Below are 24,070 nucleotides of genomic sequence, written 5' to 3'. Positions count from 1 at the left end.
CAGTCGTGCCCCCCTAAACCCATCTCTGGTCAGGGCTTGTTTTTCAAAGATTGTAAGGATTTGAAACTTGGAGATCCCAGTAGATTTTATTTTATATTATTTTAATCTCGTATTGTCAACTGCTTTGAAAGGACGGTGGTTCTGAAAAGCAACATAAGAATCATTTAAATAATACAAATAAACAACCTAAGGGAGTTATTCATTATGCAACCCACTGATGAACTCGCTATAATGAATAGACAGTTGTAACTGAAACTTTCTACACACTTAGGGCATGTGTACGTTAGTGGCTTTAAAAGCAGTGAGATAATTCATCCCTTGCATTTCAAGTCCAGAGTTTTACATTGATATATTGTATGCAATATTACCTGATTTGTTTCTCCCCACCTGCAATGTCCCCGTCAAAAAAACTCCTATTCAATGGAGCTGTCATGTAGGCGTGTGCCACACCTCAGCTGAACCACAGTTTACATTTTCAAATCAGTTGGGACCTAGTTTGAGGGGAAGTGCATCAGACAAGAGTGTTTCTTAAGAAACTAAAAGATTAGGCATAGGCAAACTCGGCCCTCCAGATGTTTTGGGACTACAACTCCCATAATCCCTGGCTAACAGGACCAGTGGTCAGGGGTGATGGGAATTGTAGTCCCAAAACATCTGGAGGGCCGAGTTTGCCTATGCCTGTACAAGATACTGATATACTCGTGCTGTAGCAATATCAAACACCAGCAGTGGGAGCACACTGGAGCTTGAGTAAGCTGTAATGTGTACACAGCCTTACTTCTGAGTAGACATTGGATATAGGGTTGCACTGTTGTAGTGTCAATGCCATCAGCAGACACAAGTTCTCCCTCAGTGCAGTGGTGGCACGGGATTGTATTTTTTATTTTTTAATTCTAAATGGTTATTGAACCCAAATCTCTTTTCTGATGAAAGCAGCTTTTGCATCTCATTTGAAAACCAAGGACCCAGAGTCTGGAGGAAGAATGGGGAAGCACACAATGCCAGATGCTTGAAGTCCAGTGTGAAGTTTCCACAGTCTGTGTTGATTTGGGGAGCCTTGTCATCAGCTGGTGTTGGTTCACTGTGCTTCATTAAGTCCAGGGTCAATACAGCCGTCTACCAGGAGATTTTGGAGCACTTCATGCTTCCTTCCACATGAGCTTTATGGGAATGCTGACTTCATTTTCCAGCAGGACTTTGGCATCTGCCCACACTGCCAAAAGTATCCAAACCTGGTTCAATGCTCATGGGATTACTGTGCTTGATTGGCCAGCAAACTCGCCTGACCTGAACCCCATAGAGAATCTATGGGGCATTGCCAAGAGAAAGATGAGACACATGAGACCGAGCAATGCAGAAGAGCTGAAGGCTGCTATTGAAGCATCCTGGACTTCATAACACCTCAGCAGTGCCACAGGCTGATAGCATCCATGCCATGCTGAATTGAGGCAGTACCGTATTTTTCGCACCATAAAGCGCACCGGACCATAGGACACACCCAGTTTTTAGGGGGGGGAATCAAGAAAAAAATCATCCCCCCCCAGCCCCAGAGAGCAGCGTACAGGCTGCACACAACCTCTCCCTGCCAGAGGGGTTGCGCGCGGCTATGGCACAAGCCAAGGCAGCGAGCAGGATGGATCCCGCTCGCTGTTTCGGCTTCCTCTTTAGCCCCACGCAACCTCTCCTTGCCGGGAGACGCTGCGCAGGGCTAAAGAAGCCATAGCCCCGTGCAGCCTCTCCTTGCCAGAGGGGTTGCATGCGGCTATGGCACAAGCCAAGGCAGTGAGTGGGATGGATCCCGCTCGCTGTTTTGGCTTCCCCTTTAGCCCCGTGCAGCCTCTCCTTGCCGGGAGACGCTGCGCAGGGCTTTCCTGGCTTTACTGGGAGGTGGGGGGATTCCCTCACCTCTCCCAAAAGCCCGCATAAGCCGCGCAACCCCTTTAAAGAGATCGCGGCTTCTCCTGGCTTTTCTGGGAGGTGGGGGAAGGGACTGATGCAGCCAGTCAGTCCCTTCTCCCTCCTGTGGAAAAGCCCGCAAAAGCGCACGGAGCTTGGGGGCTTTTCCCGCCTGCCTCCCCCCTGCATTCGCTCCATAGGACACACACACATTTTCCCTTGCTTTTTAGGAGGGAAAAAGTGTGTCCTATGGTGCGAAAAATACGGTAATTGATGCAAAAGGGGTCCAAACCAAGTACTGAGTACATATGCATGCTTCTACTTCTCAGAGGTCCAATATTGCTCTATTTGCAATCCTTGTTTTGCTGATTTCATTTAATATTCTAATTTTCTGAGATTGTTAATTTGGGGTTTTCATGAGCTGTACGCCATAATCATCACAATTATAACAAATAAAGGCTTGACGTATCTCACTTTGCATGTCATGAGTCTATCTCATATATTAGTTTCACCTTTTAAGTTGAATTACTGTACTGAAATAAATGAACTTTTCCACGATATTCTAATTTTCCGAGTTTCACCTATATACACAGCTGAAAATCCAACACGTTAAAATGGCGGGGGGAGAATGCAGCATTTGTATACATGTAGGCCAGAATGTGTACATCACATTCCTGTACCAGCAGACTGCAGCAGCAAACTAACTTCTACATATATAAATATAGCTTTAAAGACAGCATTTCCTGCTGTGCCAGCATGTTGCTATGTAAAACACTCAGGGATGGCCTCCAGCACAGTGGCCTGTTCTAAATATTTTCTTTCACTTCAGGGAAGCTTTTCAAAACCTTCAGAGCTGCTTCAGCATCTGACTGATGCTCCAAGCAAACTTCTTCAGCCCAGTTGTTGTTTCTGCTGGGTACCCATGTGCTGCTTCAAGCATGATAGGTGGGGCACATTCAGTAAATAGAAGGGGGATTCTTGTTAAGGGTACCTGCATCCTTGGGGCAGCGGAGAAAGGAAATTCCTTTAGGGATTGTTTCACAAGGAAATGAAGGGAGTGAAACATATTTTCATGTGTGTCAAGTCCCATTTTTGTAACTTGACTTCCTGCTTTGCAGTCTTTAGAGCTTGTTAAAAGGGTACTAAATCTTACCTTCCCAAATGTGTGGATTCTTCAAATCATGGCAAGCAGTCTAGTCAGATGCGGAAAGAAGATCCATTGAACACAAAAGGGGACTTACTGTCAGACAAGTGTGCACAGGACATTAGCTTTAGCTGACCAGTTAGGAGAATTTACACAGAACATTTTACAATTCTTACAACAATGGAAAAACCATTAGTTTTGTGCACCTTTTAAAGGATTTTATTTCCTAACAATATGTTCTGAAATTGTCAAGCAATTACAATTAGTTAAGAAGTATTAATTGCAACTGCATGTAAGCTAACAGGAGCGAGCCAGCAGTAAATCACACTGAGCAAGTTGGTGTTAACTCTTTATTAGCAAAAACAGGATCTGCACAGGAGTATTCGGCCTAATGAGGACAGCAACTCTTCTCCAGCAGGTCTGGCCTCCATGAAGCAGTTGTTGAGACTGAAGGTCCCCTCTTCTCCAGGGTTTTCCCCAAGCAATCTGAGACTGTGCCTGCATGAAGCTAACTTCTCCTCTGTCCTCTTCATGCCTCTCCTGGTTTTGGGTGACCGAGGAGGGAGGGGAGCTCATCAGAGCAGGAGGAGCCTGTGCCTCTTCACCAGCAGAACTTATCTCTGCCTCTTGGCAACCCTCTTCTGATTCAGCTTCTGCCTTTGATTCTGGATTTGTCTGCCAGATTCCCACTGCTCACTAAACCCTGTTACGTTTTCAGCTTCTGAAACGTCCTCCCAGTCTTCTCCCTCTGACAACTCATCATTGTCCCACCACCAATCCCCTGGCTCTGAGCCTTATTCCTTGGGGGTCCCCAGCTGATGCCTCCTACCATTCCTCTGTATTGAACCAGTCTGTGACATAAACAGTTAAGAACAGTTAAGTCTAGGAAACACGAGTTTCCATTTTATTGTTTCGTCCAAGAAAGCATGTCTGATATCAGATTTGAAGATCAGGATTTTTAGTTTAATTCTTCATCCCTGTAACCCACATTCCATTCTAATTTCCCACAATGCATTGCTTTGGGACACTGGAAAATTTAAATGGCTTCTGTTATGTTCCAGAATTAGAGTGACAGTAAGAGCAACAATGAACAGTGTCCACAGGAGAAAAGCAAGCCCTTACTTTCAGATAGAGGAGTAAATTTAGAGATGCAAGAAATCCCACATTCCCTAGGCTTGCATGCCTCAAAATACACTTAATCAATAAGCTGTCTCATTGAGATCAAAAAGCTGGCTGCTCATCTTTATCTTTAAAAGCTGCTTCCTTATGTCTCTATGCCACACTATGAGCCGTCGTGCTCAGGGTATGTCAGTGACAGAAAGCAGACAACTGCTTTGGAGTTTTTCAACCTCTTCTCCCCAGCTCAGAACCTAGCTTTGAAAGGAAGAGGGGAGGAAGGAGGTAACAGGTATGTACAGATGGCAATTTAAGGTAGATTTTATGCATCCTACGTGTGCATGCTTTCCGAGTCGCCCACACAATGTCCTCATCTTAGTGGCAGCCTACACTCCCTCCGTTTAATTCAGTTTTTTCCTGATACATGGATAATGCAGTAATTGGCAGGGGGGACCTCCAACATAAAATGTAACATTATCTGAATGTAGATGCAGTGAAGCACCTTGTGTGGGTAGGTTTTTCTTTTTCTTTTTAAGTGTGATGTTCTGCTGGATGCTGTTAATCACCTTCCCCTCCACTTGCTTGTTGCAGACCATAACCAACCATTCTGTTTGTAACAGCTGCAAAGAAAGAAGCATGCTTATTTCCACTGCTTGTTGATGATGGGACATGCTGTGTGTGTGTGTGTGTGTGTGTGTGTGTGTGTGTGTGTGTAAAACAGCCCTTTTGTGCAGAACTGCTTTTCCATTGTACTGAATAGGGATTTTTATTTTATTTTTTTAATTGAAAAAAATGGGTGTTTCTTTCTGAACCATAAAGCAAAACTGAAAGGTGCTAAGACAATCCATCAAGAACTGTGACAAAAGGTCTGCAGCTCAAGACTTGAGCTTCGGGAATGGCCACCAGCGATTTTCCTACTGATCCAGCATTTAGAATGTTCCTCCCTGTTTTAGGGAATTAATTATCACAAGCAGGTTTTACTTCACCTCCTACTTAGGGCCTTAGGGTCCAATTAATGTATCTGCCTGGCTATTTGAATGGCAACAGCGGAAGGGTGGCTATACAAGCTGCTTGTGTGAATTGTCTTGCCAAATGGCAGAGTCATTTTAGCAAACTCAAATCCCCTCCATCCCTCCAACTGGGAACAGCATAAGCTAAACTGAACCACAGAGACGCTTCTTTACACAGATGACTTGCCATAAGGATTTGCCTTGATGTGATTGCAGTGCCACGTGGCCACACACACTGCAGAGTGCCACCGCAAACTGGGCCTACAGTGCCCTTCGTATGGAGCAGAAGGGAGGACTGGAGACACCTGTGATGACAGAACATTGGGCAAGAGTTTGGGTGAAGGAGCAGTTCTTTATGTGGAACTGCTATTATAATAATGATTTTGCTTCAGGCTTGGTTGTGGACTGAAGACGATGGGCTGTGTTACTGCATCTTGGGAAATGTGTTGTGCAAATTGCAATAATCACAAAATGGATTGTTAATTTGTACAGAACAGTACGGTTCACACAAATGCCATCCAAACTGAGTGCAGTTGTACTATGAATCCCAACCGTATCCCCACTCAAAGTGCATTTGCATGTGGGCTGTTAGCAAGTGTGAATCAATCCTTAGGAAGCAGCTTGTAGGATACATTGCATACGCAGTTATACTTACTAGCGTAATACTCATATTTCAGAATAAAAACAGATTCAGCAACAATGTTATTTCATTCTGCTATTACATGTATTTACCATTTGTTCACAAAAAATACAGCTCTCTCTTGCTTCCCCCAACGTTTCATTGGGTTCCAAATAAACCTGAGTTGATAGTTCAAGTTAGTATTTGCAGGACATTCAGGTACAGAAGTCTGAAGCATGCACAGAACGGTATGCTGATTATTAGTGCCTTAATATTGTGTTCTATGGGGAAATGCCACCAATTATATTTTATAACTTCACAAACATCAGTGGTGTATGGGTCCTTATCAGAATATTTGGGGTTATTTTGAAGACACTACTTGAAATACTGAGAGGTTTTTCAGAAAGCATAGTTGAAGCACACACAAAACATGCCACAATCCCATTTCAACAAGGTATTTTTTGTTTACATTAAGCAGTGTTGTAAACTTGATTAAACTTACAATGCAGCTTGCTTTGTCTAAGAGGGGTTATGTGGATAAAAATGTAAATGAAACCATCCAGTGGCAGGGATAGTAGAGGTTCATAATGTAGTAGTTTTTGGAACACCATGACCTTTCAAAATTCATCTCTGAAGTCTGAAAAACCCTTAATTGTGTGAAGTCAAGTTCAAAAGGGCTAGAACAATCTCAGGCAGCTGAAATTGGGTGGCGCTGGCTAAGAATATGGGCATTTCTCCCCGTTTTCCCCCCCTAGACCAGCTGCACATGAACATGCCTGCACATGGTATGTGCTTACAATTTTTTTCTGGCACACAGTAGGATATTGTTCTTTCATGGTGATGAATCTGAAACATTTTCAGCCATTCGGGCCTATGCCAATGCGGATATTCATTTGACACAAGCACACTGCACATTGTTTAAGCCTGGCCTGCTCCCATACTTCTCCTTGGGCCTAGTTTTCACAAAGAGCAATGTATTAAAACTTGCACAACTTCAGGCTATGCATGAGCTTAAAAGCAGGCACAGTCTTCTCTTGTTTGTGCTAAACGATGGTTTTGCTTAGCATTACATGTGAATCGGTCAGTTTGTACAGTTGGATATAACATGGCACTTGTGAAAATTCAGTGATCTGGACTTTAAACTGCAAGGTAGTCAGTGGCACTGTTACTGGATTAAGGTACCACTACCTTTGAAGCAGAAGCAACTGTTCTCATGCATATACCTATTCCTAAGATGGTGTTACAACCAATGGGTGCTTCTACTTTGGATGTACTCATGCACAAGCAGGTGGATCCAATTTCAAGATGGCTGCAGCCAAAGAACTGCTAGTGCTCCTGACATCCTGTCCACTGCTGTTCTTCAATCCTAACCTTTTAAGAAATATTTGGTGCTGAGCTGAGATTTTATGTGTATCAACAGAATCTCAGCGGGAAAAACCTGATTATCTGATATCGGGGTTTCTTAAAGAAGGCATCAAAACGACTCAGAAACATACCTTTAAAAACAATCTCTCAATAATTCCCCCCACCCAAAGCACTTATTCTGATTTGTCTTTTATAAAGGCATTAACATCTAGATACTGTGTATGCTAAAGAAGAGGGGAAGCACATAAACCATTAGTGACAATCTGCCACCGCGCTAGTCTAATGTTAACAACTATCAGCAATCCTGTATACATAACATGTGCTAGCAGGGAACAGGTAGACCATAGAATAGTCTTTGGTTAAAACCCTGTAAATTAATAGCAAATTATTTGCACAAACCCCTATTTTCTTATTCAGACATTTTCTTTACTGTGAAATAAAAAGAGCTGCAGAGTACAGAACATGTTTGCCTTTTACGAAAGTTAATCACAGTTCGTAGCACTACTAAATTTTTGATGACAACTGCATTACCATTCCTGCCATTTTCAAATGGCACTGGAGCTAGCAGATGTGTCCTTTGATAACTCTTCTGAATGCAGTGCAGAGTTTCTCAGCAACACTTTCAAGTATGTCCAATGCTGTTTTGCTAAAACTGAAAGTATACAATTTTTCTAAAGGCAGTTTCACAGAAATGGCATAGCTATACAGATGACCAGGTGTTTGTTTTTTTAAAGCACAGCATTTAGAAATATGGGCTATTGTCTCATGATGAGGAGGAAAATGTGAACAAAGATTTCCTTACAGTCAAACTAGTTCTGAGATGATCATGTCTCTTTATAGTAGCATCTCTTAACAAATGAACATTTCCTTTAGGAAAAATATAGAATGATTTTAGGTGTTTTGGAATTATTAGACAGTAAAAACTGCTTCAGTTATTAGCATCTTGCTCTGGTTTTTGTGCTTTTATGCCAAGTCCTTTCAGGTCTGTTTCTTCTTCATCTGTACATGACTGAAGAGAGCACATTTGCTTCAGAAATATGAAAAAACTTAGTTTTCCTGTTTTTGAGTAAAACGAATGGTGCTTATGCCTTTGAAACAGAGAACTATTGCCTGACAAGTACATCAACCACAGCTTTACAAACCAGAGGGCAATTCAACAAATTCTTCTTTCACTGTCCAAGCAAGTTGTTAGGTCCAGTGGTCTGTTGTTGACATAAACTTATGTGCAATATTAGAACACAGCCAAAAAGTATCTGCTTGGCAAGATTACACAGATCTTCAAAAGTAAGTCGTTACATCACTTGAAATATTTGTCCTTTCCCACCAATGACACTAGTCCTAGGCCACTGAAATATGTGGCCTTGTGATTTCTTTATTGAATGTGGTAACAAAATACACAGGAAAAAACATTTCACTACTTCTATGGGAAAGTCCCAGAAAACGGCACTACACAAATTTAGATTTTCAGAAAAGTCACCTCAGCACTGGCCATTTATAGGGTCCATTATATTGAATGAAATTTGTGTTGGGCTCATTTGCTGCAGCTGAGGCATTCTTGCTTCCAGCGTCTTCTCTGTTGGTGACCCTACTGACTGATTCCTTTTCCGCATCATCTGTCCAATACCCATCATGGGGAATCGACCTCTGCTTTTCACACAGTTAGGGCTCCCCAGAGGATTAGAGACATTATTTAGCTGGGTTGGAGAGACAGCTTCCTCTCTAAAAGAACTGCTCTTTTCGTCATATGTGAAGGACAGTTGAGTAGGATGAACTGGACTTTTAGTAGGACTGGGAGAAGTTCCCCCTGGCTGGAAGAGCGGAGACAATGTCCTTTCACTGGAACTTCTCCGACCAAAATTGACTGGCGAGCTTAGCATTCGATACTGATGCGTGGGAGAAATTTGGTCTATTTGGTCCTCTCTGTCGCCGGTTTCAAAAGAATGCACAATGTTCAGAATTAAAGGAGAATCCAAATTCTGGCTGCCAGGGCTTGAGGGCTCTTGCTGAGGCGAATCTTGCCGCTTGGTGAGCCTTGGGGTCCTTGGAACAGGTTGCTGGATTTCAAGGTATTCCAGAGAATAGGAGGTGACACAACCTGTCTTGGCTGTAGCTGATTCATGGAAGGGGCTCAAGCCACTAGGAGAATCTACAAAACAATTTTTTAAAAGAGTCAAGAAAAACCTTTCATGGATCCCCCCTCCCTGAGACAAGGCCAGCTATAAGTCATCAAGTGAGAAACCGCCTGAGTGAAATTCAAATCCTAAACATAAACATACCCCCAGAACAATACAGTAAATACAAGTTTAATCCAAAATGTGTTTTCCCTTAAGGTGTGTTATCCTGCTTATTCCTTCTCTACTTTGTCTTACACTTTGCCTGCCTGCCCCATCAGAAAGCTAACTTTTCTACTATTCTCATTTCTCTGTTCTGTCAAGGCTGTCAACCCCCTTCTCCCCCCCCCCCGCCCCAAGGGAATCTGTGGTCATGTCCCTTCCCAAGCTAATCAAACCTAAACCATTATCCGGGACAGAAAGAAAGATAACTGTGCACTAAGAAGTTTGAATAGAGGAAGGAATCTTATCTGAAAAGCCAGTGATGATTCAAACATACTGGGAGTAAGGAAACAGAACATTTCAGAGCATGCAATTATCCCCAAACACATTTGTCTTTCTGGGATGCATCTTGATGTTGAGTGCTGTAAGTCAACTGCTATTTCACAACTTATGCAGCAGTGAATGTGTATTTAAAACTGCCCATGCATATTGTGGCTAAATGTGACTCACTGATATGTATATCTGTGCAATACACCTAGTTACGAATACATGCTTTCTGAGTTTATAATGTACAGTTTTATATTTACATGTAAACAATATTAAGTGTACGTGCAAAAAATGTAAAATATGGAATGGAGCTCTGCTAAAACCATGCTCTTAACAGCTATTCTTTGTTATGTTTGTGAATGGCCTACAGCACTAAAATGAATTATAAAATCAAATGGCAGAAAAAGAATATGAGTGTGGAGCAAGACCAAACTTAAATACCATCCCATGCCTCTTGTGGAACAGTTTACATGACAGGTCTCCTGTCATGGCTTCTCCAGGGAATTCTAAGCTGGTAAGAGTCCTGAGAAAATATCATCACCCTCATCAGATTACAAGTCCCAGAATTCAAATATTCTATACCCCCATCTCCCTGCCACAATTAGGATTCCCTAGGGAGAGATAGTATGTGTTAAACAAGTTGATGGCTGTTATCCTATGCATCCTTACCGGGGAGTAATCCCACTGAACACAGTGGGACATATACCCGAGTAAAGATGAAGTGAGTCACACTAAAATGCTGCAAGCCTATATGCACTGACCTGGGAGTAATTCCTGAACACAGCAGGGCCAGCTTCTGAGCAGATATGTACAGGATGGCAGTGAAAGTCTGTGATATGCCCTAATTTTCTCTGATCTGCAACTTACAAAGCAAGTCTAGATCACATCAAGAAAGATGTGGAATGATGGCTCCACTTACCTTTCTCTGGTGCACCACCCTGAGTAGCTTTGTGATCATTCAGCAGAGCTTTTGTAGTCTGTATCTGTGTCAGAAGGCAGGTAGGAGGTTCTTTGTAGGTGGGGGAATTTTTCTCAGATTTCTTCAGAAGCGGGTGAAGAGGCTCTTCCTTCGTTTCCTGTTCCTTGACCTTTTTGTCCTTCAAATTTAAAAGCACATAAACAAAAACGGTTTGGTTTGTTGGAATCTGCTTTAGAAAGCTTCAAAAACAGGTGAAGTAAAAACACTGCTTCTTAAAAGCATTCCAAGTTTGAAAAGGCAGCATTAAGTTAATGGAAGCAACTTCATCAGGCTGGAAAAGGCGCCCCAGACCTGTTTTGGGCCTAGCAACCTTATGTCCCCTTTGGATCCCTCTCCTTCCTGAGAGTAGCGCAGTTCCAGTAATTTGCCACCGTGTGACTTTCTTATATCTTATTTCTCCCAAAACGCAATTCATGTGTCTGTACATGGAGGTTTCATATCATACCAGTAATAGAACTAGGATGGGAAAGTAGGAGCAGCTTTGGTTGGGTGGAGCAGAAGGAAAACATCCTGGGAGGTTGGTGGGATTTACAGCACCTCAGGTCTTGGGCTGTAACACCCACAGGGATGAACACAAATTGATGGTGCATCAAGCTAATCATCGTAAATAATTGGCCAAGAAGTGAAAACTATGTGACCCCCCCAACTGCTATTGAAAATTGAAGGATTTCAGAACACCAAGGTTACAATCTGACACCCAGATTTATAGAAGAGGATACCCAGGTTTCGTATGTTCCGAGATGGAAATAAGGAGCATCCATCAACAGCCTTAAAATCTAGCACTTGGTAGCGATTGGCATGTTATCAGCTTATGTGTTTAGCTCTGATTGCACAGGGAAGGATGCTAACTGAAGTTCAGCAAGCTGTCGGACTAGAAGCTATGACAGCATTACAAAGAATTACCTAGGATCAATAACAGTTGGTATAATATTTTATGTAGCACTTTCAATGTAAAGCATGCTTTATAATTTTTATCCAATCCATCCTCATGACAAGTATTGGATATTGGTCACTATGATTCCCATCACTCAGATGGTGACACAGAAATGTCTCACCAAAACCACTTGCACTTTGGATTCTGGTATCTAGTGGACAGAAGAACCTTCTTTTGCATTTGTTTTTCCCATTATTAAAATGATGCGGAAGAATTTTCTGCAAAGTGCAGGAGGACCCTAGGAGCTGTCTGGCTGCATCTCCATAGTAACGCTCTGATGCGCTTTCATGTATCTCTTATGTTCAGAAAAGCTCTTTGCAAGTGGATGTCCGTAGCTGCAAGCTCGGCTGAAAAGGATGTTTTGTCTGGCTATAGTAGCTGAAGAACACTGAGATGTGTGTCTTGTTCACATGTCTGTATCAAATGAAATTATCGAGGGGCCCTTAGACATGCTCCCAACAACTGCTGGTTTCAACTACATACATGTGCTGATGATAAAGTTTTGCAATAAGCCAGAACATGAGACACAATGGAAATTGATTCCCCCTCCCCCCTGGCAAAATTATTAAATCTTTATATGATCAAATATCTTAGGAGTCACACACTTTCTATTAGTTTTTGATTCTATCCATTTGGGCTGGGTGTATGTGCATGGGCACACATATTTCTGTATGTGTGTATGTATGTATCTCTGTATGTATCTGTTGTGTCTATATACAGATGTACATATATGTCTACATACAAAAACACACACATACACGCCAGCAAATGATTTTGAAAAAATGTGAAGTAAAAATATTTACTGGCCCAATTAATTTAATAAAAACACAACATCACAATTAATACCATGGTTTTAACAGCAATCTTCGAAAAGTATTCTTTTTTTTTTTTGCAAGTATTACAAGTTAAATTACAGCTGTGAATGTTCACATCAGTCGAGTTACAGAAGCAGAAGCAGGATGAGCTCTGCTCTCCTTCAAGAACAGAGAAGGAAGAAAGTGGCTGCATTTCTGGACTGTTGCCAGAGAGAAGCTATGTCCTAACCTGGTTGCTAAACAACACCGAATTGGAGGTTGACTTCTAAAGCAGAATATCTATTTTGTTTTTCAATGAGCTATGACGGTTCATTGTTTTTAAGGTCTTTTTATTGTATTACTTCTATGAAACAATAGAGGGGCAATTCCCAAACAAAGCAAAAATGAAAGGGGAGCTAATAATTAGATTCATGAATTAAAATTTTCTGGTGCCCTGCTATTTTGTCCAAATATTTAGTATTCAAAATAGCCTGTTGCCTGATATAGACTCCATCCCCTGGGATGTGTGCACCACCAACTCTGTGTATCCTTACATCAGCTTTGCACCTCTGTACAATTGCCCTGTATGATCAGCACACTCACTCTGAGCCGGAGCCAAAGAGCTGGATTATGGCTCTTGTGATAAATACATGGCATCAAATACAATGGTTCCACTTAGGTAAGTAGGGGGAAATTAGGGAACATGGCATTACAGCAAATGTTGGGCAAAGTGTTCTCTGCCATTGAATTATTCCTTAAACAGAATCTGTTTTGGGAAATGCTGAAACCGCTCTAAATGAAAATAACAAGCTGTGGTGCAGCATTAGCAATAGCTTAACAGTTGCTACTTTAAAAAAGAAAAGAAAAGATATCAACAGCATCTATTGTCGACTTGTATTGACTTTGTTTCTAAAAATGGGGATAGTATTATTTCCCTTTATTTATTTATTGAATTTATATCCCACTCCTCCCTGAGGATATATTCAGTATTTGCCAAACTGGATTACCCCATGTTGCCTTGGCATGTTTTGCAGTGAGTCATATGGTAAGTTTCTCTTGCACAGCCATCCTTCAAGAGACCTCTGGGCATGACTTTTTGTTTGTACTCTTTGTTGAACCAAAGTTGAAATAACAGTCAAGGGAAATGCCCAAGTATTGCCTGGTTCCAAATAATTGTAACCTGGTTTACCTCGTAGGTGTCCTTGTTTGACTTGTATTTTTCTATCCGACACCAATGGTTCATGTACACATTATCGGGAGCTTCTGTCTTCTAGAAGGATAAATAATAATTGTAAGGTATTTGTGGGGAGAATTAGAGCACAGATTAGTTCAAATACTTGTTTAAAAGAATTGCAATCACTACTTCCACCCTAAATATTGGGGTGGCCAGACTGGAATCTACTGGTGGGTAGGTAGGTGATTTGCATAGTTTGGCAAGTTCTGGGTTAAGAGCATCAACATCTAAAAGGCTTCCTCCCTATTCTAAATTAGGCTGCTGAAATAAGAATGACTCATAAAAATCCAAGAGTGGAGTTTTGACCTGGGCTGAGCATGTGGTTAGTACTACTTTGCGTTCTGAAAATATGTCCTTTCCCAGAGTCACTATTTTGCACCTGGTTCCTCCTCCTCAGTTACTATTTGACAGTATAGTCTAACAAAATTACAATCTTGTAATTGTCTAGTAACAGGTTAAGTCCAAATTACCATGGTAGGTAAACGGGTATAGGACTGTAGCCTCAATCTCACAATTATTTTACTTCAGAAATTGCTGTAAATAAATAGTCAGCTATACATCTTCTCAACATGCTTCCCTCCCAAATATAATCATAACCAGGGATGCATTTAACAATTCTTGTTACTCACAAAAATAATCACCTTCAGGTAAAACGGAAACTAATCAGATGTTGATAAACAAGCACTAACCATGGGAATTAAATTATTTAAAAAATGCAACCAGTTTCCTTGATGCTTGAACTGGAAAGCCTCTAGGGTGTCCAAATTCTCTTTTAAACAAGAAACACCCAAAAGGCAGAGGGCTTACAAGCAACTTCCTCATTAATTGCACCTCTACCTACTTCAACAGAAAAAGAGTCAACCATCATGTAGCTCAAAAGGACAGGCTAACAATTCCTTCCTGATAATCTTTTATATAGCTCTAAGGTAGCACTGCTGGGAGTTTGGACTTTTCAAAGAAGACAGAGATAACAGAGGAAAGTGCTCTTCATTATTGATGGAACCTTCCTTGTATGGAAGAAGATAAAGACTGGGCCCTCTCAAAGTGTGTCACAGGTGACAGCTACAATCCATTTCTTTAATCTAGGAGTTTCAGATTGAGGTGACAGTAACTGAGTTATTGTGCTGGTGTTCACTGTCTGATAGAAATCTATCATGGTCACAGAAGGCTGGCGAGTGATTTTCTACAGGCTCACAAAGCAACCTGGTATCACAGCGAGTTATTAAGATGATAGCTATTTCACTTTGAGCAATGTAACCAGCTTCTGGTACACCAAATTGCTTTTATGAACTAGTTCTGATACTTTGGGTGTGATAGCGATGCAGAAGAAAAAAAGATTATTTAAACTGAGATGTTCTGAGGAGAAAATGTAAAAAGGAATGAATCTAGCAAAAATAAAATCAATATCCCCCCCCCCATGCAACTCTTGCCTATAAGATGACAACATGTGAAGAGCAATTCTAACAAAGAGCCCAGGTAGTGCAGGGCAATGGACTCAACAATACATCTGCAGCCCTGCTGGAAGGGTGGAGTGTAGGGTGGTTGTTGTTTATTGTTGTTGTACCAGCACCATGTTGGCGCAGCTGAGGGGCTTGAGGATGGGGACCACTTGTGGATCCTTAAGGCTTTGGATCTAGTTTTGGAGTTTTCTACCTGGCTAGTAGCCACCTTCTCAGTTAGCAGAGGCCAGAGGAGACACAAGGACTCACCATTCTAACCACACACACCCCAACAACATTTGGGCTTAGCATTCTGGCCTCAGTACGCTAAACGGCTATATCAGTTAAAAATCTGACCAAAAAGTTGCTTCCAAATAATTGTCTTACACTTACACACACACACACACACACACACACACACACACACAATTTGTTAGTACAGGTATGACAAAACATGTGAACGGCAGGTACAATTTTGAAAAGGTACTCTTCCCCTCCCCTTTTGCACTTAAATTCAAACTTATATCAGTTTTTTAAACTGATTGATCAACTAATACTCTTATGATGAATTAAGGTTTTTGTTTCCAACATAGGGGACAGCCCCAAAATGACAGTTATTGCTACCTCTAAGAGTAAACTCAGGTCTGAGTGGCAAAATGACGTGGCCACTGAGAAACAAGAGGGCGGTATCAGAAGGCTCCGTGAAACCCTGACATTTGCAGAAATACAAATTACAACTGTTTAAAAAATCTTCTCTCTTTTAACCACCCCCACTGCCCTTTATAGCTTATAATCTCTTGGAGGACATGGCTACCTGGTTGACAGCAGGGGCATCATTGCCACTTACCTGGATGTTGCAGGAGCAGCAAGTGAAGTCAAGGCAGTGTGGCAAACTGGCAAGAGTGCCGGGACTGGCTTTGTCGGTGAGCCTGTGCTGACTGTCCTTGCTGCTGCTGCTCTCCCCTGGTAAATGGCAATGCTGCTGCTGCCGCCGCCGCCGCCGAGAGACTGGCTCTGCCTCCTCACCTCTTACACTGGAGACCCCACTTGTAACTAAGGCTGCATACACACTATGCCTTTAAAGCACATTCAAAGGGCATTTCCCCCCTCAAAGAATTCTGGGTTCTGTAGTTTGCTATGGGTTACTTTGAATTTCAACTGAGAGAGGTAAACTACAGCGTCCAGAATTCTTTGAAGGTAACAAACTGTGGAAGATTGGCAGATGAAGATGATGGATTTTTTGGAGCTAGCCGACCTGACTGGAAGAGTCCGCAACCAGAAGGAGGAGGATTAACAGGAGGAATTGATGAAATTTAAAGACCATTTAGTTAAATATATTAAATTAATTGGAAAAGCTTGCAAATACCAGATAGGCTTAGGATCTAAGTATGTAATGTGATAAATTAATATGTTGAAATGCCGAATGGGAATGAAAGAAAGATGCTAAGTGATTAAGTTAATTTTATGAGAATATTGGTTTTGGAAAACCGTTAAAATGATATACACTGAAATTCAACCAGGGGGATACGAGGAAGTCATTTAACAATGTCAATAAGATTGGTTTAAATAAGGTTATGATTTATGTTTGTTTATTTGTTTAAAAAATTCTGGAAAATCAGTAATTTATTTTTTTTTAAAAAAAGAAGGGAACAAATGTGCTTCGAACATGCTTTAAAGCAGTGTTTCCCATCCTTGGGCCTCCAGCTGTTTTTGGACTACAACTCCCATCATCCCTAGCTAGCAAGACCAGTGGTCAGGGATGATGGGAATTGTAGTTCCAAAACAGCTGGAGGCCCAAGGTTGGGAAACACTGCTTTAAAGGCATAGTGTGTATGCAATTTACCTAACTTAGCAAAACAGCCCCTATATTAGGGGGAAATTCATACTTTTGTTGTATATGCATTGTCAAAGCAACAGTCAGTGGCGGATCATAAAATCTCTGTCCCACCACCATGAAACTTCCCCCTGATGTCCATGGGAATTCTATGCAGGAAGTGAATGCAAAGAATGGAACAGATATATGTCCTGAAGGAAAACAAGTAATAAAGATTTATTGCATGAGGTCATAGGCGAGAACTGTTTTGTTTAAGTGGCTTGTGCTGTGAGCTAAAAGGGCACACAGAGGTCAAGAAATGCTCTATAGGCTTTTACTTTCCAGTGCCACTTTTAAAAATAACAAATAAACTAAAATCACTAGGTTGCTTTGCCTTGCTCCCAACTCACAGAGCACATTGTATTACTCCTTGCTCTTACTTCCTGCATTTTAAGCACAGTTTCAGCTTAGCCCACACTTGAAACGAGGACTGCAGCATGTTATCATTGCTCCTGCGCATGTGCACTGGCCAGCCATGCCTTCATTCTGGATACTCCATTCTATACCCCACACAGTCATCTGGTCCTCCCTGCACCCCACAACAGACACTCCATATTCTGTAGCCATTGGGGTTTTCTTCTTTTTTGTGAGAAGGGTCCCCTTAAGTTATTTAAAATCTACTTTTGCAAATCTTGTTGTTCCCCAGAATGAGCTGGTAAGCTCCCTCTTGTTTTTCAATAGCCCTATTTTGACTGCACTGCCTTCAGAACTTAGCACCTGAGTTCAAGTCTTGGGGAATGGTCATTCAAGCCCCGTTATTATTATTACTATTATTACTATTATTATTATTATTATTATTATTATTATTATTATTATTATTTTATATATTGCCCTAAACCCAGGGGTCTCAGGGTGGCTCACAGAATAAAATCACGATATGAAACCATAAAATACTTAATAAAAATAAAAACAACCCAATAGCCCCTCAACACACAAAAAACCCCACATTTTAAAAGGGCACAGGATATAAATCGTATCAACCAAACTTACTCTAAGGCCTGCCAAATAGCGTTCCAGCTTCTTATTAAGCAGGATGTAGATGGCCAAAGTGTGGCAAGCCCGGTTGGAGAGGACGGTATTGATGACATCACTGTTCTTATAGCCAAGCTTTTCAGTCATGTAGAGCAGCACACTCTGGCTGATGTCTTCTATGTGGATTCTACATGAAGAGAAAAGGGAAGGGGTTATTTTCCCCCTCCATCTTCCAGGGAGAGCGTCACCGGGGAGAGGTGACAACAGACATGCTATATAAACCTTAATGGCCACCATGTAACAAGAACTATATACTGTTTTAACCAAACTGATGTTTAACAAAGTTAAACAAACTGATGATAACTTTTTGTTAGTTTTAAATTCTGCACACACTTTGTTAAAATAATGTGCATATAAAATAGCGCTGGAAATGTTTTTTAAAAAACATTATCTAGTTACAACACAAATAAATAAATACTTATATGCAACTATTTTGAGGGGAAATGTTTCTGTAGCTTGCATCTTCCCCTCATATTTTTCTGCTGTGCCTTCTCATTGCTTCAGAATACCTGCAAGACCAATAAACTTGCTAAACAGTAAGCATAAGCACTATATATAATGTTTAGTGCCCTAGAAATAGCACATCAAGAATGACAGCCTCCCTGGGAACCTATATTTGATTTGTTATCACTTTGGGCCAAATTCAAAGTGATGTTAAATGTTCCTTTGCATTTAACACGTATGTGGGTGTTTGTTTGTCTTGTTTAAATGCAAATAGCACCCACTGTGGAAGCTGGTAATTATAAGGATCACAGCAGATGGAGTGGGGTTCAATCCTTTCCTTCCCCTGCTCCAGCCCCGATGAAGATGGCTTCTCCAAAGCGGACATTTGCAAAGAGAAGGAAGTTCCCATTGGCACCAACAAGACGTGGTGATACACAGAGGTTTACATGGAACTATAAAAGGCAATTAGACCAATTCATGAAATATCAGTAATTACTAAATGCAGAGGCAGAGGACCTCTGGATACCAGTTGCTAAAGGTCAAACATCATTGTTTGGAGATACCTAGAAGCATTTGGCTGGCCGCTGTTGGAGACAAAGACAATGGACAGGAGGGAACTTCAGCCTACAATCCTAAACACACTTGCCTGGGAGTCACTGGCGGAGGAAGGGGGATGCAGGGGGTGGGGTGCGGTCCGCCCCGGGTGTCATCCTTGAGGGGAGGGGTGACATCACCCCCTGCCCCCGGGTGCACAGCATGTGCACAGCTCCAAGTGCTAGAGCAGCTGCTGGGAGTAAGCCCCACTGAAGTAAGCTCCTGCCTCTGCTGGGAGTAAGCCCCAATGAATTCAGAGGTGCTTATTTTTCAGTAGACATGGACTGGATTGTGCTGTTAAAATGATCAATAGGGAGCTTAGGTTATAACGTTAGTTCAGTGACTCATTTGCTTCACACATTTTGCCTGCCATTCAACATAACACACAAAAACAAACATACACACCCTGGCTAAGGACTGCTTGAAAAATTTACAATTTTCTTACATGGAAAACAGTTCCACATTGGAAAATGCTTGAAAACCAAGCTGGGTCAACATATTTGATTGGTACATATTCTGACTGCATTCGTGCTCACGCAATGAAATAGATTTATGCGTGATCATCATGGGTGACGATCTACATACACTATTTGCTTTTTCTTCCTATCTGCAAGAATGAATGAATCCATTTATTTCAGTCACTGACCAGAGTGTAACATATACAACAACAGAGAGCATACAGACATAAATAGATAAAATTAAGCTTTATGATAATAGACAATAAATAATTCAGATATAAAACAGGTAAAATATATAAGTCAAAACCTTAATCACTAATTTAAAATGTATTAAGTCATTGGCCATTTGATTCTCTCAAAGTTTGTCTCCTTAATTTTATAGCAGCAGCAGCAGCAGCAGCACAGAATTTAGCCACTTTTAAGGTAATCTCTGGTTCCCTTTCCTCTATTAAGTATTTTAAGTAATTCCTATCTGCAAGAGATATACTGTGTAGAAAACTCATAACATCTAAAGTGCCCCAGAGAACAGGCAGTGGAACAACAATGTTTCAACAATGATTTATTTCATCCTCTGATGCACCTACTAAAGCAGCCATTTCTCTCTTGCAGTTTGCACACTTTGCGAACTTTTGTTGGTTAGAAGCAGCCAGCCCATGAATTTATTGGGTGGCCACAATAAGGCTTATATCCATCACATAAAATCTGCAGTAGATGCTTAGAAAGGTACCAGCCTCCTCTGCTGTATTAATATCCATCCATGTGTTACATAACCCTCATTACCATAGTAACTAGCACCTCACAATGATTAAAGGTTTTTATCCTCACAAACCCCTTTTTGAGGTTGGGAAATATAATCCTCCGCACTACAGGGCTGGGACAAAGGCACTGGGGAAGCAACGCGACTTTGCGCAAGGTTTCACCAGAGATTTGGGGCTGATCCAGGAATTGGTCCTAGCAACCCTAAAACCATTGCAGAATACTAATCTTGCTCCCTGCTGCTGAGGAAATATCAGAGACTGAGAAGAATCAAAAGTGAGAGCTGGCATAGTAAAGCAAATAAGGGGCGAGAATTGAAAGCCAGACAGTAGCAGGCAGTGGGATAGTGCAATTAGGGCAGTGTTGCTCACCTGCCTTCCCATCACTGCTGGTTCCTGAGAGCAAAAGGAGGAGGGGAAGGGAGCCTGGATGGCAGAGCCAGTCTGATGCACCTGCCAACACACCTGCAGTGCGCTGAGCTCCCCATGCACCACCCGTTTCAGGAACCTGCAGTGATGCTCACGATGAGATGGCAGGTGAGCAACATACCCCTGTCTGTGCTACCCTGCCAAACACTATTGGAGCCAGAGAGTCCTCAATCCAAATTTCCCTGCAGCTGCAGACATACTACATTGATGCAAAAGAACTCATGCTCAGCCTTTAACTTAGAATCTTAGCGTTGGAAGGGACCCAAGGGTCATCTCGTCCAACCCCCTGAAATGCAGGAATCTCAGCTGAAGCATCCATGACAGATGGCTTAACCACTTAACCAGTATATAGTCCATTGTTTTGATTTCTTTTTCCTGCAAATGTTTTATGTTGCTGTTCCTCATCCAGATCGAAGATACTCTTGTACCCAAGTATTTTTGTTCTGGGAGGGTGGTAATGGTAGAACGGCAGAATTTCAAAGTCATTCTTGGTCATGACTAGTGTTCTGGGAACTACAGTTCTTAGGGGCAAATAAAACTCACGTGCTTGCCATCATCGCAGTACACGTACCAACATTTCAAAACAGGAGAGATCTCTTGGACAACAGAGACAAGCTTTTCTCGAAAATTCTCCAGGCTCATAAATGCCAACTAATTCAGAAGTGAGCCAAGGGGAATTCACCCATCATTAGGGCTTATGCTGAATTTTGCAGGATCAGAGTGTGAGAGATAACATTTGAAAACACACACACACACACACACACACACACACACACACACACACACCCCTCCTCTGGCTCACTCAAGTAGCCCTTCCTCATTCAAGCAACCCTAATGACTTCAGTGGAACTTTATCATGTTGGTAAAACAGCCTTATCTTGCACAGTTTACCTGTTTGGATACGTGACATTATTCAGAACTTTTCCATTCTCATTAAGCCAACGATTCGCTAAGGCTTGTTGGATGTTTGGCCTCTTTGTAGGATCTGGCTCTAGCAGAGATCGTAGGAAGTTCACAGCCGCTGTAAAGACATTAAGGAGAGAGAAAAAAAGTGTCACATGTTTTGCAAATCCTTTTTGTAGATGATTAATTACAAGAAAGCAACTTTACCAAAAACGTATCAGCTATTACCCAAACATAACATGAATGGCATTCAGTATGAATTAGAAAAGCACATGGTTTCCAAATGGAGGACACACCACCTCTAGAAACCTGCAAATATGGGCTGTATCTTTTACAGAAATGGTGTAAATAGCTCTAAGACTACAACATATGAAGCTACCTTAAACTGAGTTAGACCACTGGACTATATAGCCCAGTACTGTCTACTCTGACTGGCAGCATCACTCCAGGGTCTCAGGCTTTCCTTATCACCAGAACCTTTTAACTGGAGATTGCAGGGTTGATCCTGGTAAACTGACATGCACTTTATACATGACAAAATAAGCATTATGGAATCAAATCAGATGCATCGTCAACAAACTGAGATCAGCTAAAGAAGTCCATTATAATGATCACTTCAGTAGGTAAGACAGATATAACAAAACGAATAATTAAACACACTTATGGATGCAACTCTGATGAATCTGGTTTCTAACTCCTATTGAAATAATGGCAGTTACTTCTGTGTGGTTTCATCAGCCTGATTTATGCCAAGAACAGCTCTTGTGTTTATACAAACTGCTCACACCATCAGTACATTGTCAGCTTTAAGCATGGTAATTTATTTCAAATGTTTTTAAATTAAATGTGTGTTTATATATGCCTAAGCTTAAATCAAGAGTCTGACACTTTCTTTTGTGATTTAAAGGAGGGTCACAAAGCCCAATCTTAAAAGGGTCATGTGCCTTTTTAAGTTAGGAGGCTTTTTAAAAAAAGAAAAGTAAGATAAAAAACCAAGTTGGTATCTGAGCTACAGAAAGGCTCAGTAGTACAAAACCTAAGACTGTGATCTCTAAATCCAGTGGGATAAATCTTGCTCTCTGACTGTATAATTAAATGTGTGCGCCACAAGAAATTAATGAGGCTTTGCACTCAGCATAATAACTAATTTCTGCTTTGCATGTCACTTGTACCAAAACAGCCGTCACATGCAACTGTATTGAGTGGCCCATCTGGTGCATTCTCTAGTGACTACAGGAAACATTTGGAGAGGGTGCCAAAATAATCTTGGATGAGTTCCACAACAAGTGCTTGGAAAACGTGACCACAGCAATACTCCCCCCCCCCCTTTTGCTACAAAGAACATCAATCCAACTAAAAGTGCCAGGTTCCATGTATTTCTGCACCTCACGTGTAAAGAGAGCTGTTCACAAAGAAGATTCGCAGCAGCCTAAACAGTCTGTGATTTTTCCTTTACTAAAGAGAAGATAAGTTTGCCTTTAAAAGGCTACCACCTTCATTCAGCCACATTGTCATCCAACCTTCTCAGTACTATGCAAGGGCATTCCCTTAGCCATATTCACACCAGGCAATGATGTCATGCACTTTCCACATGAAGCCAGGAAAAGGAAATACATGCTCATGTTCCACAACAAATCAGGGTGCCAGGAAGAGGAAAAAATAAAAGGCTTGTCCAATAAATCAGGATTGGGTGGTATCTAGTCAGAGTAACGAGATTTTCACAACATATAATCTGAACTAAACGTTTTGTAAGAATCTTACTTTTGCTGCACTGGGCCTGGAATTTAAGGCATTTATTATGTCAGAGATTTATACTCGGTGACCTGAAAATAATTTATGTTGGTAGGGTTTTTTTTTGGGGGGGGGGGCATAAAGAAGTGACTGTGTGTGATATGGGGGGGGGCCAGCAAGATCTTGATTCCTTTCTCCCTGTAAGGCACCAAAGGGGAGAGGTCTGAAACTAGGATCTCCAGCAGCCAATACCAGTACTTCCCACATCGCAAGCGCTCTTGATCTTCAGAAGGCCAGGATGTTTAGAACAAGGAAAAGGGTGTCCTCTAGGCCCCATCTCCTGCTTGAAAAGAGCCAGGCAGGCCAAGTGGGTCACACCATAAGGCCTTGCAGCCATGTCAGACCACCAGTTTGAGTGATTTGTCTTAAGCATCCCTATTCTGCCTACTCTCCTGCTTTGCTTTTTCTTGACTGCCACAGACTGTGACCCTTGTCTGCTGCTGACCTTGTGCCTGCTTCTACCCTCTCCACCCCTCTATTATTGCCTTGGAACTCACCTTTTTGCTCTGGCTCAATACTTGCTTCTTGATCTTTGATCCATGTCCACTTAACTTGCCAGTGACCACCATGCCAATTGTCCCTGGCCTGTTGGTCCTCATATGCCTAATCTGGTGCCTGACCTCCTGTACCTAATGCCTTTATGCTCCTTGTCTACCCATGT

General features: G+C 41.7%; 1 protein-coding gene across 1 annotated transcript in view; it reads right to left on the bottom strand.

The window, feature by feature from the left end:
* Positions 1-5,868: 5,868 nt before the first annotated feature.
* The window catches only part of HUNK (hormonally up-regulated Neu-associated kinase), a 56,194-nt gene continuing 37,992 nt past the window's right edge, over positions 5,869-24,070 (bottom strand). The window contains exons 6-10 of the mRNA XM_079972046.1: positions 21,607-21,736; positions 17,994-18,162; positions 13,647-13,727; positions 10,670-10,847; positions 5,869-9,296 (exon numbers count right to left, since the gene is read on the bottom strand). Of these exons, the coding sequence (XP_079828172.1) occupies positions 8,629-9,296; positions 10,670-10,847; positions 13,647-13,727; positions 17,994-18,162; positions 21,607-21,736 (1,226 nt within the window). The 3' untranslated portion in view covers positions 5,869-8,628. The remainder of the gene's footprint in view (positions 9,297-10,669; positions 10,848-13,646; positions 13,728-17,993; positions 18,163-21,606; positions 21,737-24,070) is intronic.

This window comes from Podarcis cretensis (genome assembly GCF_951804945.1).
Source record: "Podarcis cretensis genome assembly, chromosome: 4".
NCBI classification, from domain to species: Eukaryota; Metazoa; Chordata; class Lepidosauria; order Squamata; family Lacertidae; genus Podarcis; species Podarcis cretensis.
This window is presented reverse-complemented; position numbering and strand designations above follow the sequence as displayed.